This window comes from Spodoptera frugiperda, chromosome 3, assembly GCF_023101765.2.
Source record: "Spodoptera frugiperda isolate SF20-4 chromosome 3, AGI-APGP_CSIRO_Sfru_2.0, whole genome shotgun sequence".
Classification (NCBI taxonomy): Eukaryota; Metazoa; Arthropoda; class Insecta; order Lepidoptera; family Noctuidae; genus Spodoptera; species Spodoptera frugiperda.
Genome location: NC_064214.1, coordinates 8,300,326 through 8,322,294, shown reverse-complemented (window position 1 = coordinate 8,322,294; position 21,969 = coordinate 8,300,326). Strand labels below are relative to the sequence as shown.

The following is a 21,969-nucleotide window of genomic DNA, read 5'->3' as shown; positions in this document are numbered from 1 at the left end:
TCCTGATGTACTGTTCATTGTACATTATAAGAAGTTCAGCCAGAGGCTGCGAAACAAGGCTTTAAGGGAAACAGCCATCATAAGTGTTAATAAGCAACTCAAAATTTTAAGGTAAGCCAAAAATAATTTCCCTGACAACAAGTAACTTAGAAGATTTTAAATTTTTATTTTTGAAGTAACTTAAGAGAATATGAATCTCTTTTTATAAAAGAAAAAATCCTTTTCAATATCTTAAATCGTATTTTCTTCATCGTATTTGAATTGATAAATCGACTAATACCAATATTAGTAAGTCAGTGCTCTACCCTATCATAAGCAAGAAATAAATATGGAATCGTATTCGTTTCGTTTTTCTTTCATCTAAATAGTCCGTCGTTGATATTAATTTGCTTATGTAAAGAGTATCTTGTATTAATTTATGTGTAATTCGTTGTCGATAGCTTATTTTAAGTGTTACAATGAGTTCTAAAAAGGGAAGGCGTCATGGAAACAAACATTTTCCAATAGCTGAGTCTGTGAGCATAGCACTGAAGATTCAGTTGGATAAGTTCATTAGTGATGAAAATGAGACTGAACTTAAGTTTCCCACCTTCCTCTCGGCGCAAGAACGAGGATTCATCCACGAGACAGTCGCTAAACTCGGGCTGAAGTCGAAATCGCGCGGGAAAGGTATGTTATTGATATGCTACGGCTGATTGTATTTTGATGCGACAAAATAGATTATTTGTCGAAATATTTACATTTGTTTATATAAACACGGCCTGATTTATTACATAAATGTTATATCTATAGCTATTATGTGTGCATTTCACATAGTAATGTAATATTTTACTTGCAATCTGTTGTGAAATATATCTGCTTGAAAGTGGATTCTAATCAGAAACAAAAAAAAATGTGTCATACTGTCTGTACCCAGTTATTAATTTATTATTCTTCCATAAAACAATTCTATTGTAGAAATGTAATTTAATATTAATGTACACTTTAAATAGATTGAACAAAATAGGTAACTTAAATTTCACATAACACAAACAGTAATTTAATAATAAAAATTAAATGAAACATTTTACAAAAATACAAAAACGTATTCCAAGATAAAACAAAAGTTAAAATAAAATTGAGCAATATTTGTTTCTTTGAATGTTGCACAACAATATATTTTTTAGTTGTAAGAAACATTTTGGTAAAACTATTATATTGTTATATCTAATCAATTTATTGATTACACAAACATACCTAATGTAAATACCTATTACCTTAGCATATTATCTTAGTAAACAAATAACACCATGTTTTTTGTAGAAAAAAGTATTTAGAGTTAAAAAAATTAAAACCTTTCATAATATTGTGAACCATCTAATCAAACTCTTCTTCCTACATTTATCCCAGAAAGAAAGAAAATTGTAGAAATATAATTAATTACATATTTAGAAATAAATAAATTATCTTGAATTTTCATTTAAACAAATAAAAAAAGTTGCCGAAATCATGGTATTTCATGTTACAACTACACACAAGCAGACCAAAACACTTTAAACCTCTTTACAGGTGTGAATCGCTACATTACAATATACAAGAGGATTGGCTCAACAATAATTCAGAATGATGCCAAACTTATATTGGACTCGAACATGCGATGTACCATCAAAGAACTGCTCAGTGCATTCCCCGTCACTAGTAAAGAGAAAGATGACCTCAGCAGCTGTCCGGAGAAGGAGAGAAGTCCACAGCTCACACATAAGACCATGGGGCAGCTGAATAATGGGGTTGCTCAGGTATGTCATAAAATATTTACTACTTTGTGTAGAAAACTTTTTATAGGTATTTATAATTAAATTGTTGCATTCAAATTTAAGTCAGTTAGTCTGTTAATCTCATAGATAAATATATGTGACTCTTATTTGATTTTCATATTGGTTTATCTAATTTATATACATATTCAGGATCACCAAATATTTCTCCACGAAATGAGGTATATAACTAAATAGCTCAAATAAATGTCTCTTAGATGATTTAGCCTCTCAACGGTTGATATAAAATGTGCGACAAATGTATCAGTTATGTTAACAGCAACTAAATCAGACAATGTGAAACAAACCCTTAGTTTTATTTGTGTTCAATTACTTAATAAAACTTTTAATTGTATTTTACATGCTTATATAATGTTTCCAGAAAAAGGAAATGGTAAGCAATAGTATCTTATTATTTAGTAATACTGTGTTTCTTTATACATATGCAGTTATTTTAAGATATAGCTTATATTCCTAAGTTACTAAATGTTACAACATTATTCCACAACTGACTTGAAATAACGGTTTGTTGTGCCAGTAATCATACTTGTTTTATATGGTGATCAAAGTCATGACATGTCACATGTTACACAGAAGCCTGACAACCAGCATTGTGCTAACCATGTAACACTATGTAATATATTATTTATGATTTCCAGGTTCCTAACACACAGTACAACCCAGATCTGGTGAAGTTCAGAGAGAAGCTACCAGTGTATGAACAGAGGCAGGAGCTTATTAATGCAATACTACACAATCAGGTTGGTCACAACATTTATTTCAATAAATCCACAGGCCACATAAGTTACAATTAGAGGGACCCTTCCGTGAATAGGCTGCGCGACGTCGCCGCGTCTGCGCACGCTGCTTATAATGAAAAGTCCCTCTGAGACTCGAAACTAGTAGAGGTTTTTTCCATTAATATATGAGTTAAATATGATTTTTAGTTAATATAGGCCACATAAGGTCAATTTTATCACTGCTAAGTGATTGCTTGTACAATCTCTGTTTCTCTGATTTCCAAAATTATCCATAAATTAATTGAATTTAAAGTAAGCACCAGCATAACGTAGGTGGTGCTGGGTGTAACTTATAAATTCATTTATCAAACAAACATAATTCAATGGATATTACGCTTTAGTGTTAATGTTACATTAACAATTAAAAGACATAAAATACACGGACATAAAATACGGGAATTCCCCTCAAATAAAAGAAAATTATTTTTTGCATTCATACTTTTTACATAAGACGTAATTGAGGTAGGGGAAATCCCAAATAGACTGCATCCTTGTCTTGCTATCTGTATTTTCTTAGCCATTTATTCAATAATAAATTATGTGTTTGATAACTTGTAAACGTAATTTACTTACATATAAATTGTTTCTTTAGATGGGTGATGTCACTATTAACATTTTTTTTACCTATGTGTGAATTTACATAATATCTATAGGTATATGTTCTCATTATACTAGTGAACGCATTGTGTACCGGCGACATGAGTAATGAGCATATTATAAAACACTGGACACAATTCCGTTTTACGTGTTGTAATGAGCACCTCTGCTTATCCCTTCGGGGATAAAAGGCGTGACGTTATATTATATGGATATAATTCCGATTGATTCTCATATCTCCTACGGTATCCCACTGTGTCTTAAGACCCAATGTCTGTCTACCAACAAGGGGATTCAATATGTTATACTTATTTGTAATATTACTAAACAATCTTGTATTCGGAATAATAACAAAATGCCGCCTTGTTAGTTGATCGCCGGTAATGCCTTGTTCTCACTACGCTACGCTAGCATTTTAGTCCAATACCACCGAGTATACATAGTAGTTCTCTCTCGCTTCTCTCCCAAAATCGAAGCGAGAGAGAGCTATTACACACTCGCCGATTGACTAAAATACTAGCGTAGCGAACAAGGCATAAGTACGACTTGCGGCTAAATGGAGGTTTGGATTAAGATCCGTTTTTTAATTTCAACCATACACCTATACATATAAGGCTCAAATATTAAAATTAGCATTAACTTGTATTTAATTTCTCAGGTGATAATAGTAGCGGGCGCGACGGGCTGCGGCAAGACGACGCAGCTGCCGCAGTTAGTGCTGGACCAGTGCCAGGAACAGAAGCTGCCCGCGCGCATCTACTGCACGCAGCCACGCCGCATCTCCGCCGTGTCAGTGGCTGAGAGGGTATGTAGCATACTAACACATATTATATGTTTTATAATGTCTTGTTTTATCTGATTTGTGTGTTTTTGTTTAATACTCAAAGGCTTACTAGCTACTTCCTGGTTCAAGCAATATAATTTCAAAATTATCAGGCGGATCTGTCCTGTACCTTTTTTTTATGAAACACTCCAGTAATCGAGCGGACGTATTACCTGATGGTAAGCAGTCGCCGCCGCCCATGGACACTTGAAACACCAGAGGCGTTACAAGTGCGTTGCCGGCTTTTTGGGAGTTAGAAATTTTAGGGTTGTTGTTCGGGAATCGGCGATGGGGAAGATTGAGAAGGGGGGAATTGGGCCTCCGGTAACCTCACTCACACAACGAAACACAACGCAAGCGTTGCTTCACGTCGTTTCTGTGAGGCCGTGGTATCACTCCGGTCGAGCCGGCCCATTCGTGCCGAAGCATGGCTCTTAAAACTACTACCTACTTTATTCTCCAGTCAACTAGTTGCTCTCCCAAGCAAGTGTTACAGATGTTTCAATACTATGAAATATCAGCCTTTTCTCTTGCCATTTTTACTTACTAAAAGTCGTCGTTACCTGCAGGTGGCGTACGAGCGCATGGAGAAGATAGGCCAGTCCATCGGGTACCAGATCCGGCTGGAGTCGCGCGTCAGTCCCCGCACCGTGCTCACCTACTGCACCAACGGAGTACTACTGCGGACTCTCATGGCGGGGGACGCGTCGCTTACAGGTCGGTAGAATAACATGTTGATTTCATATTTAAGTTTTTTTTTTTTTTTTTTTTTTTAAGTTAGATATCTGGCATAATATTATTGAGTCTCTCGATATTGATATTACTCGGTAAGCAAGTAAGACTTATTAAGTTTTAAAAAGCTTCATTAAATGCTTTGAAAGACTTAATTTAGTTGTGAAAAACTTTTGAGTTATACTCAAAATTTTTACTGTAGTGTACTTGCAGTTTTGTTTTCAATATCTATATATTAATACGTGATGCAAAAACTTTGGACCACATTTTACGAAAATTGCGCGGACGTAGGAGCATAAAATTTGGTATACTTATAGTTTATGTGTAGGAGAAGTGCATAGCGCTAATATTTTTCAAAAATAATGCTTATAAAGTACATTAAATCAATAAATAAAACATTATACACACATGCATAGTATCTGATCGTATTTGACAAAACGTCAAAATCGATAGACATTGCGATGATATTCTCACGTCTCATATGAAAAGAGTTTTATGAAAGAGTTTGAATTAAATAAAAATTATCCTTCAACGTACGTTAAGTGGTATTGTAAATTAAATCATATATGGTCGAATTTCGGCCACTAGGCGACCACTAGTAATATTTTATAGAGCATTTATGTCATAGTTAAAGTAAAGGTCCAATATAAATGCTCTAATTTTTTCTCCTTTATCAATACTTTACCAGTTTAAAACCGGATCGTGATAGTGTGGATCGGTTTAACTGGATGGCCATTTTATTATTTATTTTATTCACAGGAGTGACCCATATATTCGTGGACGAAGTTCACGAGCGTGACAAATTCAGTGACTTCCTACTCATCGCGCTCCGGGACGCTCTGCCGCGGTGCAAGGACCTCAAGCTGATACTCATGTCTGCTACCATGGACACGCAGATATTCTCACGGTAATCATAATAATTATACTGTCTTTTAACGCCCGAAATTGATAACTATTGAAGTCAAATTCTAAGCAAGCGTCCGTCACTTAGGAACGGGTTGGTTTAAGTCAGTAAGCGTCTATCACTTCCTCTCGTCTCGCCCAAGGCGGGAGAAGTCATTGGATGTCCCCCATTTAAAAAAAGCGTTAGTCATTGGTGACTCCCTCACCCCGACCCTCATATAGCGTTTAACATGTTAAGTAAAATCTCCGAATCGATCTCGGTTTACACAGAAATCAACGTTGACAACCGGTCACCATCCAAAGGTTTTGGGATTGATATCAGTTTAAAGTACTGATGTTATGTTTTATCATCAAGTAATATTTGGTACACCTACTGTTTCACATCTGCGCATAACCTAATGGTTGACTGTTAGAGAATGCACGGCATTAAGTTCGCCATCGTAAAATAAAATAAAAATATAATATTTGTATCTATAATCAAACTCATCTACATTAACCTATAACTTCTATTTGCCCAGGTATTTCAACAACTGCCCAGTGATCACAATCCCGGGCCGCCTGCACGAAGTACAAAGGTTCTACTTAGAAGATATCCTTAAGATAACACAGTACAAGACTCCTAAGATGATACAAGTTGAGAAGGAATTGAAGGCCAAGCTCAAAAGTGGGAACAGCTATTGGTCACATCTTGAAGGTATTTATTTTTCTATCCTTACGTGTTAGAGAAAAGTCCCCTTACGCGCCTGTTTTGTCTGTCTGTCTGCCTGCCTGTTTGTACTGTTTAAACTAGTTTCGAGTCACAAGGTAGCTCATGATGAAGAGTCCCCCTGTGACTCGAAATCAGTAGAACTTCTTTTCATGAATGTATATGAGTAAACCATGTGTTTTTTCTCCATTTATGTATGTGAGAACTGTAAACTGTGTTTTTTTTTTGTTAATTTAGTATGTCTCACGATAGTTATTATAAAAATACTGAAAGCTGGTTTTAATTATAACACAACTCACAAATATTAGCACAAAACCTCCGCTCCTCTTTAGTAGACAGATTTTGTGCAATTCTATTGGTTAATATTCTACTGATATATTCAATGTTAAGACTGGCCTCTAATACATTAGACTTATTTATAATATAAATGAGCAGAAAAGGGCTTCATCCACTACCCAATTTGGACAAAATCAAATGAAATCTACACTAATATTATAAAGAGGAAAACTTTGTTTGTTTGGTTGTAACGAATAGGCTCAAAAACTACTGGACCGATTTTAAAAATTCTTTCACCATTCGAAAGCTACATTATTCACGAGTAACATAGGCTATATTTTATTTTGGAAAAAAATAGGGTTCCGTGAGATATTTGGATTTTTCGGACACAAACTGAAAAAAATCAACCAAAGAAGTTACTTAATTTGTGTACGCTGCCTAAACTATGAAAGATAGAAGCATGAAATGTTATAAATAATTGCAGATCTTATAAATATCTACAAAAAAGTCCGCGACACACTATACCTATCTACGTCGAATGAGGCACAACAACCACATTTTTATTTAAAAATCTTGATTTTTTTTTACTACATTTAAACGCGTTTATTTTACTCATGCTATTAATCCTTATCAAAATAAATTATTTCATCAATAAGTACAGTTTATGTTGATAATATTTGGTCTTTGAATGATTAAAATTGGACGTTTGGTTTTGAAGTTGTGGTGAAATTAAAATATTACGATTTCTGCTGCACGGCCCGCTGCGAAGTGGACGTCGCCAAGGCCAGGGGTGCGCGTGCGGGAGAGGGGTGTTTAGATCTATGAGTAAGGTACCCGCGCGGCTCATATTTAATTTAATATAGCGAATAAAAAGGGTAAAAGGCGTTTTAATTTTGACCATCAACTACGCGGACGAAGTCGCGGGCAAAAGCTAGTATATATTAAAATACCCATATCTACTTAATCCAGGTCAGAAACAAGACGACGCGGGCAGCAGCAGTAAGGACGTGAAGGAAGACAAGGACAACATGCTCGAGCCTTCCCTACAGGCTGACATGGACGAGTTCCTCGACGAATGCTTTAATGAAGGCACGCTGGTGAGTCTTATAACTAGCTGGATAAGGTTGAAAATTGCGTGATATAAATATACGAACTGAGCTCTAGCGTGCAACGTACTCACACTTATGTGAAATGATGAATTGTGAGACAAATTAAATAAAAAATAATAACCAACTTACATAAACATTCGACGATACTCGACTAATTTCGACAAACAACTGGGGCTCGTAAATAATTGAGTCACTCTCCTTTATTATCGTCATTGAATATGTTCTGAAAACAATTCTATACCATTGTTCCGACAAGGTCCAACTGTGCACAATAGACTCACCCCTATTACATGGGACTTATAGCACAAATTGTCCATTGTCAATTGTCATTGCCGTAATGTCCACCTCTGTCTACCCCTTCGGGGATAAAAGGCATGACGTTGCGTTTCAACTGTGCATTCTTGCAAAGAACAAAACAGTAGCATGTAGTATTTTTGTTTTACTGACTTATGAGTTTATCCCCCCTCCCCCCAGGACTCGTTCACGCAGATCCTGTACATGTACATATCGGAGGGCGTGTCGGTGTCGTGCGGGCAGTCCGCCACGGGCCGGACCGGGCTCATGGCCGCCGCCGCCCGGGGGCTGCCGGAGACTATCGCGCAGATGCTGCAGATTGGTATGCTTTGTTCATGTATTTTGTTGGAGAAGTACGAACTTGGGTCTTATCTAGTGTGATAAAAATGTATGAAGAAAATGAGACCGCAGAAAATGCTAACGGCATTAAGTCCACTCGCGCATTAATGAAGATTTTAGAATAAAAATAAATAAATAAATATAAGTGGAATTCGATCACGCAACAACTGTAGGCAACTGTAACATATTTATAGTAAAAGGACCTCATTTTATCGTCCATTTTTTGAGCCATGCATTCTTAGCGGTTTTGTGATTTAGACCATAACCAATAAGGAAACAAGTTTTACAGCTGAAATAATCAATTTCGATTTTTAACATGAACTCAATAAAACTCATATCAAAAATAATTTCGGCGGTGATAAAAAAAAAACCATTTATACTATAATAAAAAATAATTTGTTATAGGCGCGGACCCCACAGCAAAGGACAAAGACGGCAAAACAGCGTACGATTACGCAGTAGAAAACAACCATACAGACTGTGCCAAGCTTCTATCAACATTCAACTTGACCGAGGAACCGAAGGGCAATGCAGACGACGACAGTGCCGCAGACAACTTCCTTCTAGACGTCTACCATCACACCATATCAGAAGAATTGATAGACCATGAACTCATGCTAGCTCTAATCAAGTACATCCATGTAAATCTACCCAAAGGCAGTATTCTAGTCTTTCTACCCGGCTACGATGATATAGTAACTCTAAGAGACATGATCCAGTCCTGTTCCGATATGAACAGCCATAAGTACCAGATTTTCACTCTTCATAGTAACATGCAGACTTTAGATCAGAAGAAAGTGTTTAACCCGCTACCTAATGCGAGGAAGATTATCATTTCTACGAATATCGCTGAGACGTCGATTACTATTGATGATGTTGTTTATGTTGTGGATTCTTGTAAGGTGAGTGATATGTTTTTTTATGAAATGTTTTCTTTTTTGAAGATAGATATACACCCACTTTTTATTATTTAATGATGATTGAGCCTATTGCCATAGATCAGTTATAATAATTACAGACTTACGCCCGAATACTCAAACGCTACTCAATTTTAAGTTGTACTTAAATATCGTGCTATCTCTGTCGTTTTATATAGAATTGATAGTGACAGAACTACATTTGAGAGTGCCTTAAAATTGAGTAGCGTTTGAGTATTCAGGCATTAGTTTTGTCACAATGAGTTTCACAATGAAAAGCTGTCCTAAGAATTGAAATCGAAACCCTTTGCTCGGCAGATCCGATTGTGATCACTCGATGAACAAATTCTTGAGGTACTTGAATTAAAATTTCTCCTCATTTCATTTAGTTATGTCCCATATATCGTCATTGGCTTCAAGTACCTTCAGTTCGTCCTTTAAGTTGAATACGTTGTGTCCAGGTGAAGGAGAAGTACTACGAGTCCGGGGGCGGGGTGTGCTCGCTGCAGTGCGTGTGGACGTCCCGCGCGGGCTGCCAGCAGCGCGCCGGCCGCGCGGGCCGGACCACGCCGGGCCGCGCATACCATCTGTGTTCCAGGAGACGGTTCTCCACGCTGCCGCTCAACTCCGTGCCCGAGATACTGCGCGTCCCCCTGCAGGAGCTCTGTCTACACACCAAGCTCCTCGCCACAGGCAACACCCCCATCGCAGACTTCCTCTCCAAAGCCCTCGAACCCCCCTCTTTCCTAGCCGTCAGAAACGCCGTCTCCCTACTCAAGACCATCGGTGCTTTAACCCCCATGGAAGACCTCACTGAAATCGGACAACATCTTCTAGATCTCACCGTGGAACCTAAACTGGGCAAAATGTTGCTCTACGCTTGTGTAATGAAGTGCCTCGATCCTATTCTAACGATAGTGTGTAGTTTGGCCAATAAGGAACCCTTCCAGATATCGATGAACCCTGAAAATAGGAAGAAGGGAAGCTTGGCTCGCAAGGAATTCGCAGCGGATAGTTATTCTGACCACATGGCTTTATTAAGAGCGTTCCAAGCTTGGCAGACTGCGAGGGCGAACGGTACAGAACGTGCTTTCTGTGCCAAGAACTTAATATGTGGTGCTACTATGGAGATGATCGTAGGATACCGCTCACAGCTGCTGGCTCAGCTAAGAGCTTTATGTTTAGTTAAGGCGCGTGGCTCAGGAGATATAAAGGACGTCAATCTCAACTCTGAAAAATGGCACGTTGTCAAAGCTGTGTTAGTTAGCGGGCTATATCCGTCAATAGCGCGTGTGGATAGAGAGTCCTCCACATTGAGAACGTCCAAGGAAGTGAAGGTAGCCTTCCATCCTAGTTCTACACTACACCAGGGCGGGGGACTGACTGGGTCACAGAAGTCGGTGCACAACCTGCCCACTGACTGGGTGGTGTTTGAAGAGATATCCAGGGCCGGCAGGTTCTGTTTCATCCGCTGTAACACTTTAGTGACACCATTGACGGTAGCCTTGTTCGGTGGACCGTTGCGGTTGCCGAACTCAGCTCTGACGCAGCGAGCCAACCCGCCGGGACTGTCCAGTGACTCCGACAGCGAGGCGGACGAGAACAACGCCTCGCCTGACGCGGCTGTGATTACTATAGACGACTGGATGGCCTTCACTACTGATGCTGCAGACGCTCTCAACGTATTCTACCTCCGGCAGAAACTGTGTGCTTTAGTGATACGTCGCATGTCGAACCCGGCCAAACCCATGACGCCCCTAGACGAACAGATACTAAGCACGGTAGTACATATAATGGGCGCTGAGGAGAAGAACGTTGGCCTCAACCAGCCGAGCGGTATCGGACAGAGACCGAAGCCTTTGACAGTAGACTCACCTAATTGGCGGTCGAGGCTGGAGAATGATGAGCAATACCGGCACGACAATAAGAATTATTACCCACAGTATAACCAGAACGAGGGCGGATTCCCAGGGGGGAACTTTTATAACAATGCTTACGGTGGTGGGTATAGGAATGGGCAGGGTCGGCCTGGTGGGTGGCGGAACGACGTGCCTCAGCCGTTCTCCCCGGCGTCGTACAGCGGGCCCAAGTCGCCGATGTCCCCCAACGGCAAGACTTTGCTGGCGACCATCGAGAAGTACGGCGAGGGCGCGGAGGGCAGCGTGCGCTACTTCGTGTGTCGCGCGGACGACGCGCACGCCGTGGACCTGGCGCAAACCTCGGGCACGTACCCCTTCGCGCAGAACACCGCCAAGAAACTGCAGAAAATTAAACAGGTCAGTCACACGTGGAAGTCGCAACGTTAGTATTTCTGTCTTATATAAGTAACATTGTGATAGATTTTAACTTACGCTTTAAAAAAGGTGCCATTCTATACCTAATGCGCTCTAAGAAGGTGCGGCTGACAGATGCCAGTATGACGTTGACGTCTCTCTTTAGGGATGGACATTAGAAAAATCTTTTTTTATCGCTATCGATACTCGCAGCATACATTTAATTCTCTTGAATTTTTTTATTAAATGTGTGTGTTATTTAGTTGTGCAGTCTAACAACGTGTATATACTTGTCAAAATAAATATTTTATGACCGAGCCATGAGCCGAGCTGAGGTGTTTCAGAGTTACAGTTTTACAGAACCGTGAAGAAAACAAGGATATACAATGTGATAGGGGTGAGACTTCTAACCCGTTAAGGCTGAGTACTACATCTAATTTTATCGACAAAAGTCGGGGGTCGAAGGGGTCGAATCCCCTCCCCCTAAAAGTTATGGCTATTTTAATATTTTTTTTACTTTTTTTGATATCAAAGGTTGTATGCGTCGTAGAAACAAAAAAAAAAACGACAAACGGTAGCTAATAACCTTGGCTAACTAATTCATTACTTTTTTCATATGTTTGATAATGTTTTGGTGAGAAAAAAAATCATTTGTGAATTATTTTTACCGAAAAAATCTCAATTTTTCAATATTTTGAATTAGGGGTTCAACCCCTCATATTATTTTTTTTGTCGATAAAATTAGATGTAGTACTCAGCCTTAACGGGTTAGAAGTCTCAACCCTATCACATTGTATTAGTTTGTATATGTTAGATTAAGTACCACCACGCATTATCAATGGCGCCGGAAATGTCTAGAAAAATGCCTACTACATATTTCTGCTTAGATAATGTCACTGTGGTTTGGGCAGAGAGAGCCGCGTCTACAGTGGATTTACCCACATAATTAAAGGTTTTTTAAGAATGATAATTGAACGACGCACGATTTTCGTTTTTTATTCTAAAAAAACATCGACTACCTATCCATCGTAGCCGTACATCCCATCACTAAACACGACTATGGCTTTACGTTATACGCATAACACTTTACTTTATTTTTCATTTCATTAGATTTTAATTGAATACTAGAACATTCCGGTTGGTTTTAATTTAATTAACTACGCATCCGAATGATTTAACATAATACGAATGTGATACAGCTAAAATATTAAGGCATAATTTTTAAATCGCAGCAACTTTCAAGAGTGATACGAAACGTTACTGAATCTGTCAGCCGCACCTTCTTAGAGCGCATTAGGTATAGCGTCATTACTGAGAAGGGACTATTAAGTCGTAAATAAATATACTGTAATTTTCATTCTCTGGTATTTATGTAAAATCATGTTTCTTTGATATTTAATATGAACTTGCAGATTTTTCGATTATTAAGTTATTAGAGAAGTTGTAAATATAGTAATATTATAGTGTTATTAAAATGTGTATATTTGTGACACAGGAGGGAAGTCGCGTGATAATATTCTTCTCATGCGCGAGCGCGTTCAAGTTCGTGGGGTGCGCCGCGCTACAGGACGGCGGAACTTTAGAGTGGATCACCACGGGACATGTGCCTTTCCATACCATCCGGTGAGTTTGTCATCTTTGTTGATTACTGGTTTTACGTTTTACTATATATTATGAGTTAGGAATTTAAGGGTTGTTGTTCGGGAATCGGGGATGAGGAAGATTGGGAAGGGGGGAATTGGACCTTCGGTATACTCACTCACACAACGAAACACAACGCAAGCGTTGTTTCACGTCGGTTTTCTGTGAGGCCGTGGTATCACTTCGTTCGAGCCGACCCATTCGTGCTGAAGCATGGCTCTCTCACACTTAAGAAATTATTATTAAGTAGTGGTGTTTGTCTGGTCCTTTTTTCTGCAACGCCTAAAGAGTCGACTGGTAGAGAATATCTGTACTGTACTGACCTTCGTATTAGTGGAGAAAGGTTGAGTAAGTATATTTGTGCCCGCAGGCATATCGGCAACTCTCTGGCGGGGGGCGCGCGCGTGTGCACGATGCGGGAGGGGGCGGAGCTGTGCGGGGGCGCGGGGCGGGCGCTGCTGGCCGCGCACCAGCGCCGCAGGCACCACCACCCGCGCCCCATACAGAAGCACGCCAACGACTCCTGACGGGGAGGATATACGAAGCCCCTACATAAATAACTGCCATCCCCAGGAACTCAAGTACCTAGCACCTTTTTTTTCTTTTTAACGTGTGGAAATCCTCAAGATACCTTTTGTCTTACGAAGTACGTCAGACAGCAGGTTATGTCGGACTCTTACCGACTACCTAAATACCTAGCACCTACTCACGACTTTACCATATTCAAGCTATTTTTATGTTATATATCTCCTATAGGTACAAAATTTGTTGTGTTTTAAGGCTTAATCACGTAACTGTTTGACAAGGTAAGTAATTCGTAAATTGATTATGTTTTATGAAATGACTCGACGAGTTTCGATGCTGTGATTATAAACTCCTTGCGTGACTTGAAATTAGTTGAGTTGCCTCTTCAAATGTTTATGTGATTAAATCGTAAAATATAATTAATTTCATACAAAGGTTGTATGGACTTATTTGTAATTGATTCATATATGAAAATTTTCTTTAGAATGTGTCAGTAAGAAGGAAATAAAGCTGAATTTCACTGACAATATTAACAATTTTAAAAATAAAATCGAGATTAGATAATAATATTAAGATAAACATCATTGTCTTCTCTCGATTATGCAAATGTCAACGTTATTTACTTACCATGCCAGTTAATTTTTCAGTAGTAACTTCTTATTGTATTTTTAAAATTATCGCAAATTACTCAACGTCGATATCACCGAAAAATTAACTTAGTTTTAACCTTATTAAGGTTTATTTTGCAATTTTAGTTCACAAATGTAGAATACTTGATTTTGGTCTCAATTTTATTGTACTTATCTTTAAGTAATGAACTTTTTAACCAAAGTTAGGTGTTATTAATTTCATGGCTTCTTTTTCACGTATTTAAGATTCACGACATAACTTATAAATATAGACTTAATAGTAATATACATAGAGTGCATTTTGTATTAACCAATAAGAGCTATCTCACTGATTTAGTGCATATCATATGTAAACATTGCTCCCATGTAGGAGCAAGACCAAAATTGAATTGATATAGGTAATGCAAGAAGAAAATTGTACCTTAAGTACATTAGCGTAAAGCTTTATTTAATTTCAATTGCCCCAAATCGCTTACATATAACCAGAATTATTAGTTATAGGAAAAAAAATCACGTCGTAGGTTTCCCATTAATGTACCTTACGACATGTCTAAGTGTATAGTCTTTGTAAAAATAAACTCAGAAATTTAGAACAAACGATTTCGAACTCTGTTGCTATGGTGATACGAATTCTTATCGCGCAAATATTTTAAAAGCGTATCTAAAATTATTAGAACAATTTAATGATGTTACAGGACTTAGAATTTAAGATATTTCAAGTATCAAGACATAACAGTATATTATAGTTTGACATATTTTGTATAGAGCTTTGTCAAGATTTTATCTCTAGCAAAGTAAATCTACTGAATATAGAGGACTCAATACGAGTTTATTAACGTTTAACGAGACTGGAACATTACCACGTTTATTGGTTGATTCATTGGAGTAGGCCAATCAGAACGCCGAACGCGGTAAACGTTTTGATCTCGTTAAACGAAAAAAAACTCGAACCAACTGCCGCACTCAGAAATATTGAATGATTACTTAAACTATTCCTTAGTAACGATTTTGTATGGAAAACAATTGCTAAGGACTTAGTTAAGTAACCATTAAATGGCTCTTGAGTACGGCTGTAAGTCCTCTGGTTATTGAAACAGGCCGTAACTGGTTCAAACTTTGACTGCACATTGCACGGTTGATAACAGTAGCTGGCTGACTGGATGTAATGTGTAGCAAGTTGTTTGTATGACCCACAAATTGTTGTTTTGGGTCCATATGTTATACGAGATAATATAATAATATGATCGTGATTCAATCTCATTCATGAGCGACTTCAGGCCGAAGCTGTGAAGTCAAAGCGAAGTAAAGTTTGACGAAGTAAGTCGTAGTGTCTCTCTACACTTTTGTATCGTCTAATATCGTGTTGAGGAGGCCTAGCACCATGTACAAAATTGTGCTATAGAGTTAACTAAATTAATTAAAAAATCACGGTTTATTCACGTAAATTAATGGAGAAAATAGAAGTGCAGTAGGCTGCGCGACGTCGCCGCGTTTGCGCACGCACTACTCATGAAGAAGAGTCCTTCTGTGACTCGAAACTAGTCGAGCTTTTCTCTATTAATTTACGAGAGTAAGCCGTGATTTTTAATTAATTTAGTATGTCTCACGATAGTTATTATGAAAACTATCGAGTAGTAATGTTTGGATCTCGTCAACCCTAGAAAGAACGTGATAATATATTTAAACTAGACGTTCTAAACTTGCATTAATGTACGAGAATATTTACTTTAATTATGTTATCGGTTTATTCACATAACTGTTTGACAAGGAACTCGACTAGTTTCAGCGCGACAGTCGCTGCGTTGTATCGTGGAATACTGCTCATGAACACGAGCCTCTAGCATGGCTTGAAACAAGTCAAGTTCCTCGTCAAACAGTTACGTGAGTAAGCCGATAACATAATAATTAATTTACTGTCTCATGAAAGTTATGATAAAATGTTTACTTTATTGTTCCTGGCTACCCTTATAATATAAGGGCGTGATTTTACGTGTGTAGTGTAAACGCTGGTAGATTAAATGTTTCGTTTGTGCTCATACAAAATTAATTTTACGTTGTAGCTATCAATGTTGTGAGAATTTGGTGTAGAAAAAAAAAGTTATAAAACTACAAAATGAATGTGTACTTATTAGGACCAATGTGTAAAGGTCTGATAGATACGAAGCACAATATTTTAATGCAAACGTTAAATGAAAATAAAGTAATTTTATTAAATTTTAATGTGATGAAATTTTCTAAACTGTATGTGTGTATGTTGTGAGGAAATTGATGGTGTTTTCTAGATAAAATCTTTTTAACCGATGTTAGATAAAAAGAGGTATTTGGATTTGTCTATATCGTGGTTGCTGTTAGCAGGTTCGATTATAAATCCTTCAGCAATATATTGGTTGCTTAGACATAAGTTGTATGAAATTGTAACAAAATATTTATAAACAAAGAGTATTACAATTCTCAAGGTGTTGGAGCTACGACTAGAGACCTACGTGAACTAGTCCTGAAAGTCTCGATATTGATAACGCCAGATATCATTCACGAACGATACGCGGTATTAATGCATTTTCAACTTTGTCACAAACGCTTATGGGTTGAAAATGTGTTGTAGAGATTTATCGATATTTTTTTGTCGATATAAAGTCGGGACTGCCGGAAGAGAATGATGCAGGAATTGTGATTTAAATCTGCTAATAGTGTACTAATAGTGCCCTTAGTATAAGTTTGCTTTACGTTTAAAGGAATCGAAACGATAGCGCGTTCGGCGCTCTGATTTTTTGGTTTATTAGAGTTGGCAAATCAGAGTGCCGAACGCGCTCCCGTTTCGATTATTTTAAACGTAAAGCAAACTTATACTAAGGTTACAGTATAAATATGAGTGTAAGTGTGACTGCCTTACAAGATGTTTTGGAAACGATTTCTGACTAGCAGCTTTTTTATTGGTGTTTTAATTTTTGTCAATGATAAGTTTCAAGTCAGAAATGTTGCCTAGTGTAATAGCAATACGTTTGATGTATGTTTGCTTACCTCTTCAGTAAATAACAGGAGTGATGTTATGTTAATGTTAGTGTAATAGCTTATGTATTGCTCAGTGGTTCGGTATATAGTTCAAAGCTTTTGTCTCGCTCTTTTAGAATCCATAATTTAAAATTTGCATTATATTATTTAAGATAGTGGCCATTGTGATTCGTTTAGTGATTTGAAGATGAACATAATGATTATTCGTTGTTCCGGGTCTGGGTGTGATTTGTTTATTATTTTTCTGTTGTAAAACTCATCCACAATATCGTTATCTTATGTTAGTTTGGAACAACTAAAAAGCAACCATAATTAAATCTTTACTAAATATTCTAATGTCCAAATACTCAAACGCTACTCAATTTTAAGACGCTCTCAAGACCAGTTCTGTCGCTACCAATTCTTTATAGAATGGCAGAGATAGCACGATATTTAAATGCAACTTAAAATTGAGTAGCATTTCAGCATTTGGGCGTAAGAGAAAGATTTGATAAAGTGTAATACATATTTAACCAACCCGTGCAATAAGTTTAAGGTTTGATGACGTCATTAAGACTTTTAATTTGGTAGCTCGATTATGCCACTCTTTCTCTCTCGCTCTCTCTCTGGGCAGAGTATCAGTTATTTTAATAAGATCCCCATATATAACAGTGGGACTTTTATAACATTACTGGCGAATAATTGATTTATGAGAGAATACAAATATACTTCGGAAATATTGTTATCTTTATAAAAAGTATGTAAGGTATAAAGTACCTTTGCAATAAATGTTTTTTTGAAAATAGTTTCGGTACTGAGATTCGATGAGGTTTTTAAATTCTATATTAACAAGGTTTCTCGTATGTGATACGGTTCTCGAGTAATCTAGTCATTTGTTATTTCATAATTGTCTCAGTACTTGAAATTATATTTTTGTTCATCTATATGTCTAGATGGAGGTTGTAATTCTAATAAGCATCATATGTATGTTTCTTGAATTTGGAGGAAATTGAAAAAGGGTGTTAGGATCTTAGTGGGAGGTGCTCTATACGGTAAAACGGGGTTAATCTATACTAATATTATAAAGCTGAAGAGTTTGTTTGTTTGTTTGTTTGAACGCGCTAATCTCCGGAACTACTGGTCCGAATTGAATAATTCTTTTTGTGTTGGATATTGCATTTATCGAGGCAGGCTATAGGCTATAAAACATCACGCTATGACCAATAGAAGCCGAGCAGAGCGGGTGAAACCGCGCGGAAGTAGCTAGTAGGGACATAAGAAGGGTGAATAGATACTATGAAGAATTTTCCTATACCTATTCACCTCTCTTCTGTCCCTGTTCACCTCTCGATCCCTATTCACCCCGTTTTACCGTAGTTTCTGTCTACCTTCATGGGACAAAAGTGTGGATTTATACAGGTAAATTGCACTGGTGTGCGTGGCTATTACATATTACACACGCGATACGTCATTTGTTTTACTTGTATACGTGTGTGTAACAATACCAGTTACTCTTAGTACAAGTTTGCTTTACGTTTAAAGAAATTGAAACGAGAGTGCGTTCGGCGCTCTGATTGGCCGGCGCGAATGAACTTACCAATCAGAGAGCCGCACGCGCTCTCGTTTCGATCTTCTTCAACGAATAGCAATCTCGTACTAAAGGTACATGGAAAGGGGAGGGAGTGTGTTAATATACCAACAGTGAATTAAATGGGGGTATGTTACTCACAAAATGCATAATTTGAGTCGATTCTGCGCGGGACGCGTGAACTTAGGCAGTCTGTTTAAACATATAAATTATCTAAGAATTCATACTGCAGCACTTGAAATAAAATTAACCTACTCCAATATGTCAGTCGATTTTCTACTTTATTACAAAATTATAAAGTTGAGAATCTATTGAGAGATTGTAGAATGTTGGTCTGCAGTCTCCTGTATCTTATTCCTAATACAATAAGGTTTATTTTCCTATACCTAGTAATTTTAACAGCTCATTTCGCAGCTACATTGACATTAGAATATTTGCATTTTATATCTTAGCGTTTAGACTGACTGTACCGTGTAGAGATGACTGCAATAAGGTCTAGAATAAATAGTGACATATACAGGACTAGTTTTTTCAATGTTTAGATTTCTTATGACTATTTTACAGTAAGTCGATTTGCCCGGTGAAAAACGTCTTGGGGATAAAACCGTAGAATATTAAAAAAATGTACATGAGAGTAAAGCCTCGTTTTCACTAGTTAAACTGTTCCTTGTCGCACAGTCAACAATGTCGTCCAACGTCACCCGACGTCGCCCGACATTGCCCGATGTCCCTGGGAACAAATGTCGCTCGACTAATAATGTTCCTAGTAGGGACAAGGCTTAAGACTCGATTGAATAGTAAATCGGAATCTCTCCTGTATCTTGTACTTTCTCGTCTTATCCCTCAGACGTTCTTCGCCAAGTTGATTAGACCTAGTATTTTACCAACTTTAGCTTTTCTAAGTTTACACAATTTTCATCCAGTTTTTACTTTAAGTATAAACAAATTAGGTTGAATATTCCTTGCACGTGATAAAACAATAAGAACGTGTTGTGCTTAATTTTTCTCATGTGATACGGTTACTTTGTTCGTTGTTGTTGCAAGTGGCATGTTACTCTATTTGTGACTTTAATTTATTGTAAGAAATAGTGAAGTTTTAACGGTGTATTACATGTTAAAAACGTTGTATCATATAGTAGATATGGTGATTACCCACCAGGCCCCCAACGACCAAAGGGGCCCATCAATTAGTATATACTTTGAAACTCGAGACTATTTGAACTTGAGCCCCAGAAACGTTTATTACGTGAGCCCATTCGATGTCATCCGGCTCTGTATATTTTATCAATGTATGTATCCGAGTTTGGCGTGGTCAAAGTTTATTTCGATGTATTGTTTAACTAAATATTTTGTGTGTTTGTAGGTTTGGTTGTAAAAATTAAGTTCTTCCAGTATTAATATTAAATAGTACAACGATGTATGGTTTTGCAATAACTTTAACGTTACTCGTTTAAAACTGTAAACAATTTGATTTGTTAATTTGAACCTTGAAATCCAGTTTTTCTGTCGCATTTGCAAAACGATTGTTTGCATTTATAATAAGTTATGTTTTAATTTGTTACTTGAAAGTTTTATGTAATGTGCAGTAGTACACCAATGGACAGACTATTATTCCTTTATTAAGGAATAAAGGATTTGACTTTGGAAATACTTTATCGTAATAATACATACACATAAGTAATCAAACATCTGGCCATGTCATCATCTCATACGAATGTTTACGTTTTAATGTATTTTAAAATATTTTTCGATTTTAAGTACAAATATTTCTCTGCTAAAAATGGCACTGATTTTGTAATAGACCAACGAATTCGCTTCGAACTTTAAACTTTTCGTTTTCTAGCTTTGCTACAATGAAAAGCATAATCCATGTTTTATCCGTCGATCCAGGGATGTAGTTTGCTGTCGGGCCCTTTGACATGGGGCCCCTGTATTATATTTTTTTACTTACGGGGCCCTGTAATTTTGCGAGTTTAATATGGTTGTAGCTACATCTCTGGATCGATCGGATCCCTTGTATGGGTTATTATTGTTTTTAACCCTAGTTTGTGAGTTTTCATAATAAAATGTATTATGATTGATTCATGTACTTGGATGGACTTTGTACCTAAGTTTGCATATGTTGAGTTGTGTACATACATATAGTTTGTGATAACTGTTTCATTTTATCCTTTTCTTAAATTAAAAAATATTTTAAGTTGAACTTTGTCTTTTATTTTAATACTTCAAAACTTTTAGGCGTTATTTTCTGGGCTTGATAATGATAACATAAATAACGAAAAGTGGGTGTACCTGTACCTGTGCCCTATCTCTTATGGAAATACCAATGACTGCACGACTGGCGCGGATAACGTGTAGCTTGTGCGTTTCCCACACGGAACAACTCTTTGTGTGTGATCGACTCGATTCACGAATTGTTGTTTCTCGGGTCAAGTGTATGTAAACTTGTATGTATATAAACACCCACGCAGGAGAAAATACTAGTGTGGGGCAATGTTTAAAAAAATTGAGTATGTCCATTGAAAAAAAGAAAATTTTCCATTAAAAAGTACCTTTTACACGAAGTTCAAAAGATTATGAAACAAAACATTAATTATCATCACAATGTAGCACTTTGCCCTTCCTTAAATATGCCAACAGTAATCAGTAACCAGATAATTATGTCAGCCTGCATTCCAACACAATTTGCTCACATAATTTCAATCTTACTTCAGTGAAAATAAAGGTGCATTTCGTTTGTAGGTAAGAATGCGGCCTTTTTATAAGGAAAGGGGTTGATTTATGCTTGTACTGGTTGTCCAGACACTGCGCAGTGGCTCGTGCGCCCTATCTCTGCTAATTAGTCTGGGTTATTGCGTATTTAGTACGTCTCAGAATTGTATAATAATTTCTTGACAACAGGAATTTTATCGAATACAAACAGGAAAGTTGTAGGTAATTCCTTAAAGGTAGGGGAGGACTCACTTCTGCTAAGGTTTTATCCCTTAATCAGCACATATATCTTTTCTCGGTGTTATTTTTATAGATAGAATCTCTTTT

The 21,969-nt window shown here is 37.3% G+C and overlaps 1 protein-coding gene across 1 annotated transcript; it reads left to right on the top strand.

Moving 5' to 3' along the window:
• Positions 1-307: 307 nt before the first annotated feature.
• LOC118273986 (3'-5' RNA helicase YTHDC2) lies at positions 308-21,133 on the top strand. Its single transcript, XM_035591293.2, has 13 exons — positions 308-669; positions 1,549-1,775; positions 2,450-2,551; positions 3,846-3,992; positions 4,580-4,727; positions 5,502-5,649; positions 6,164-6,339; positions 7,597-7,724; positions 8,211-8,352; positions 8,775-9,271; positions 9,748-11,562; positions 13,055-13,182; positions 13,571-21,133. Exons 1-13 carry the CDS (start codon positions 459-461, stop codon positions 13,725-13,727), a joined length of 4,026 nt encoding a protein of 1,341 aa, XP_035447186.2. The 5' UTR covers positions 308-458; the 3' UTR covers positions 13,728-21,133.
• Positions 21,134-21,969: the final 836 nt, after the last annotated feature.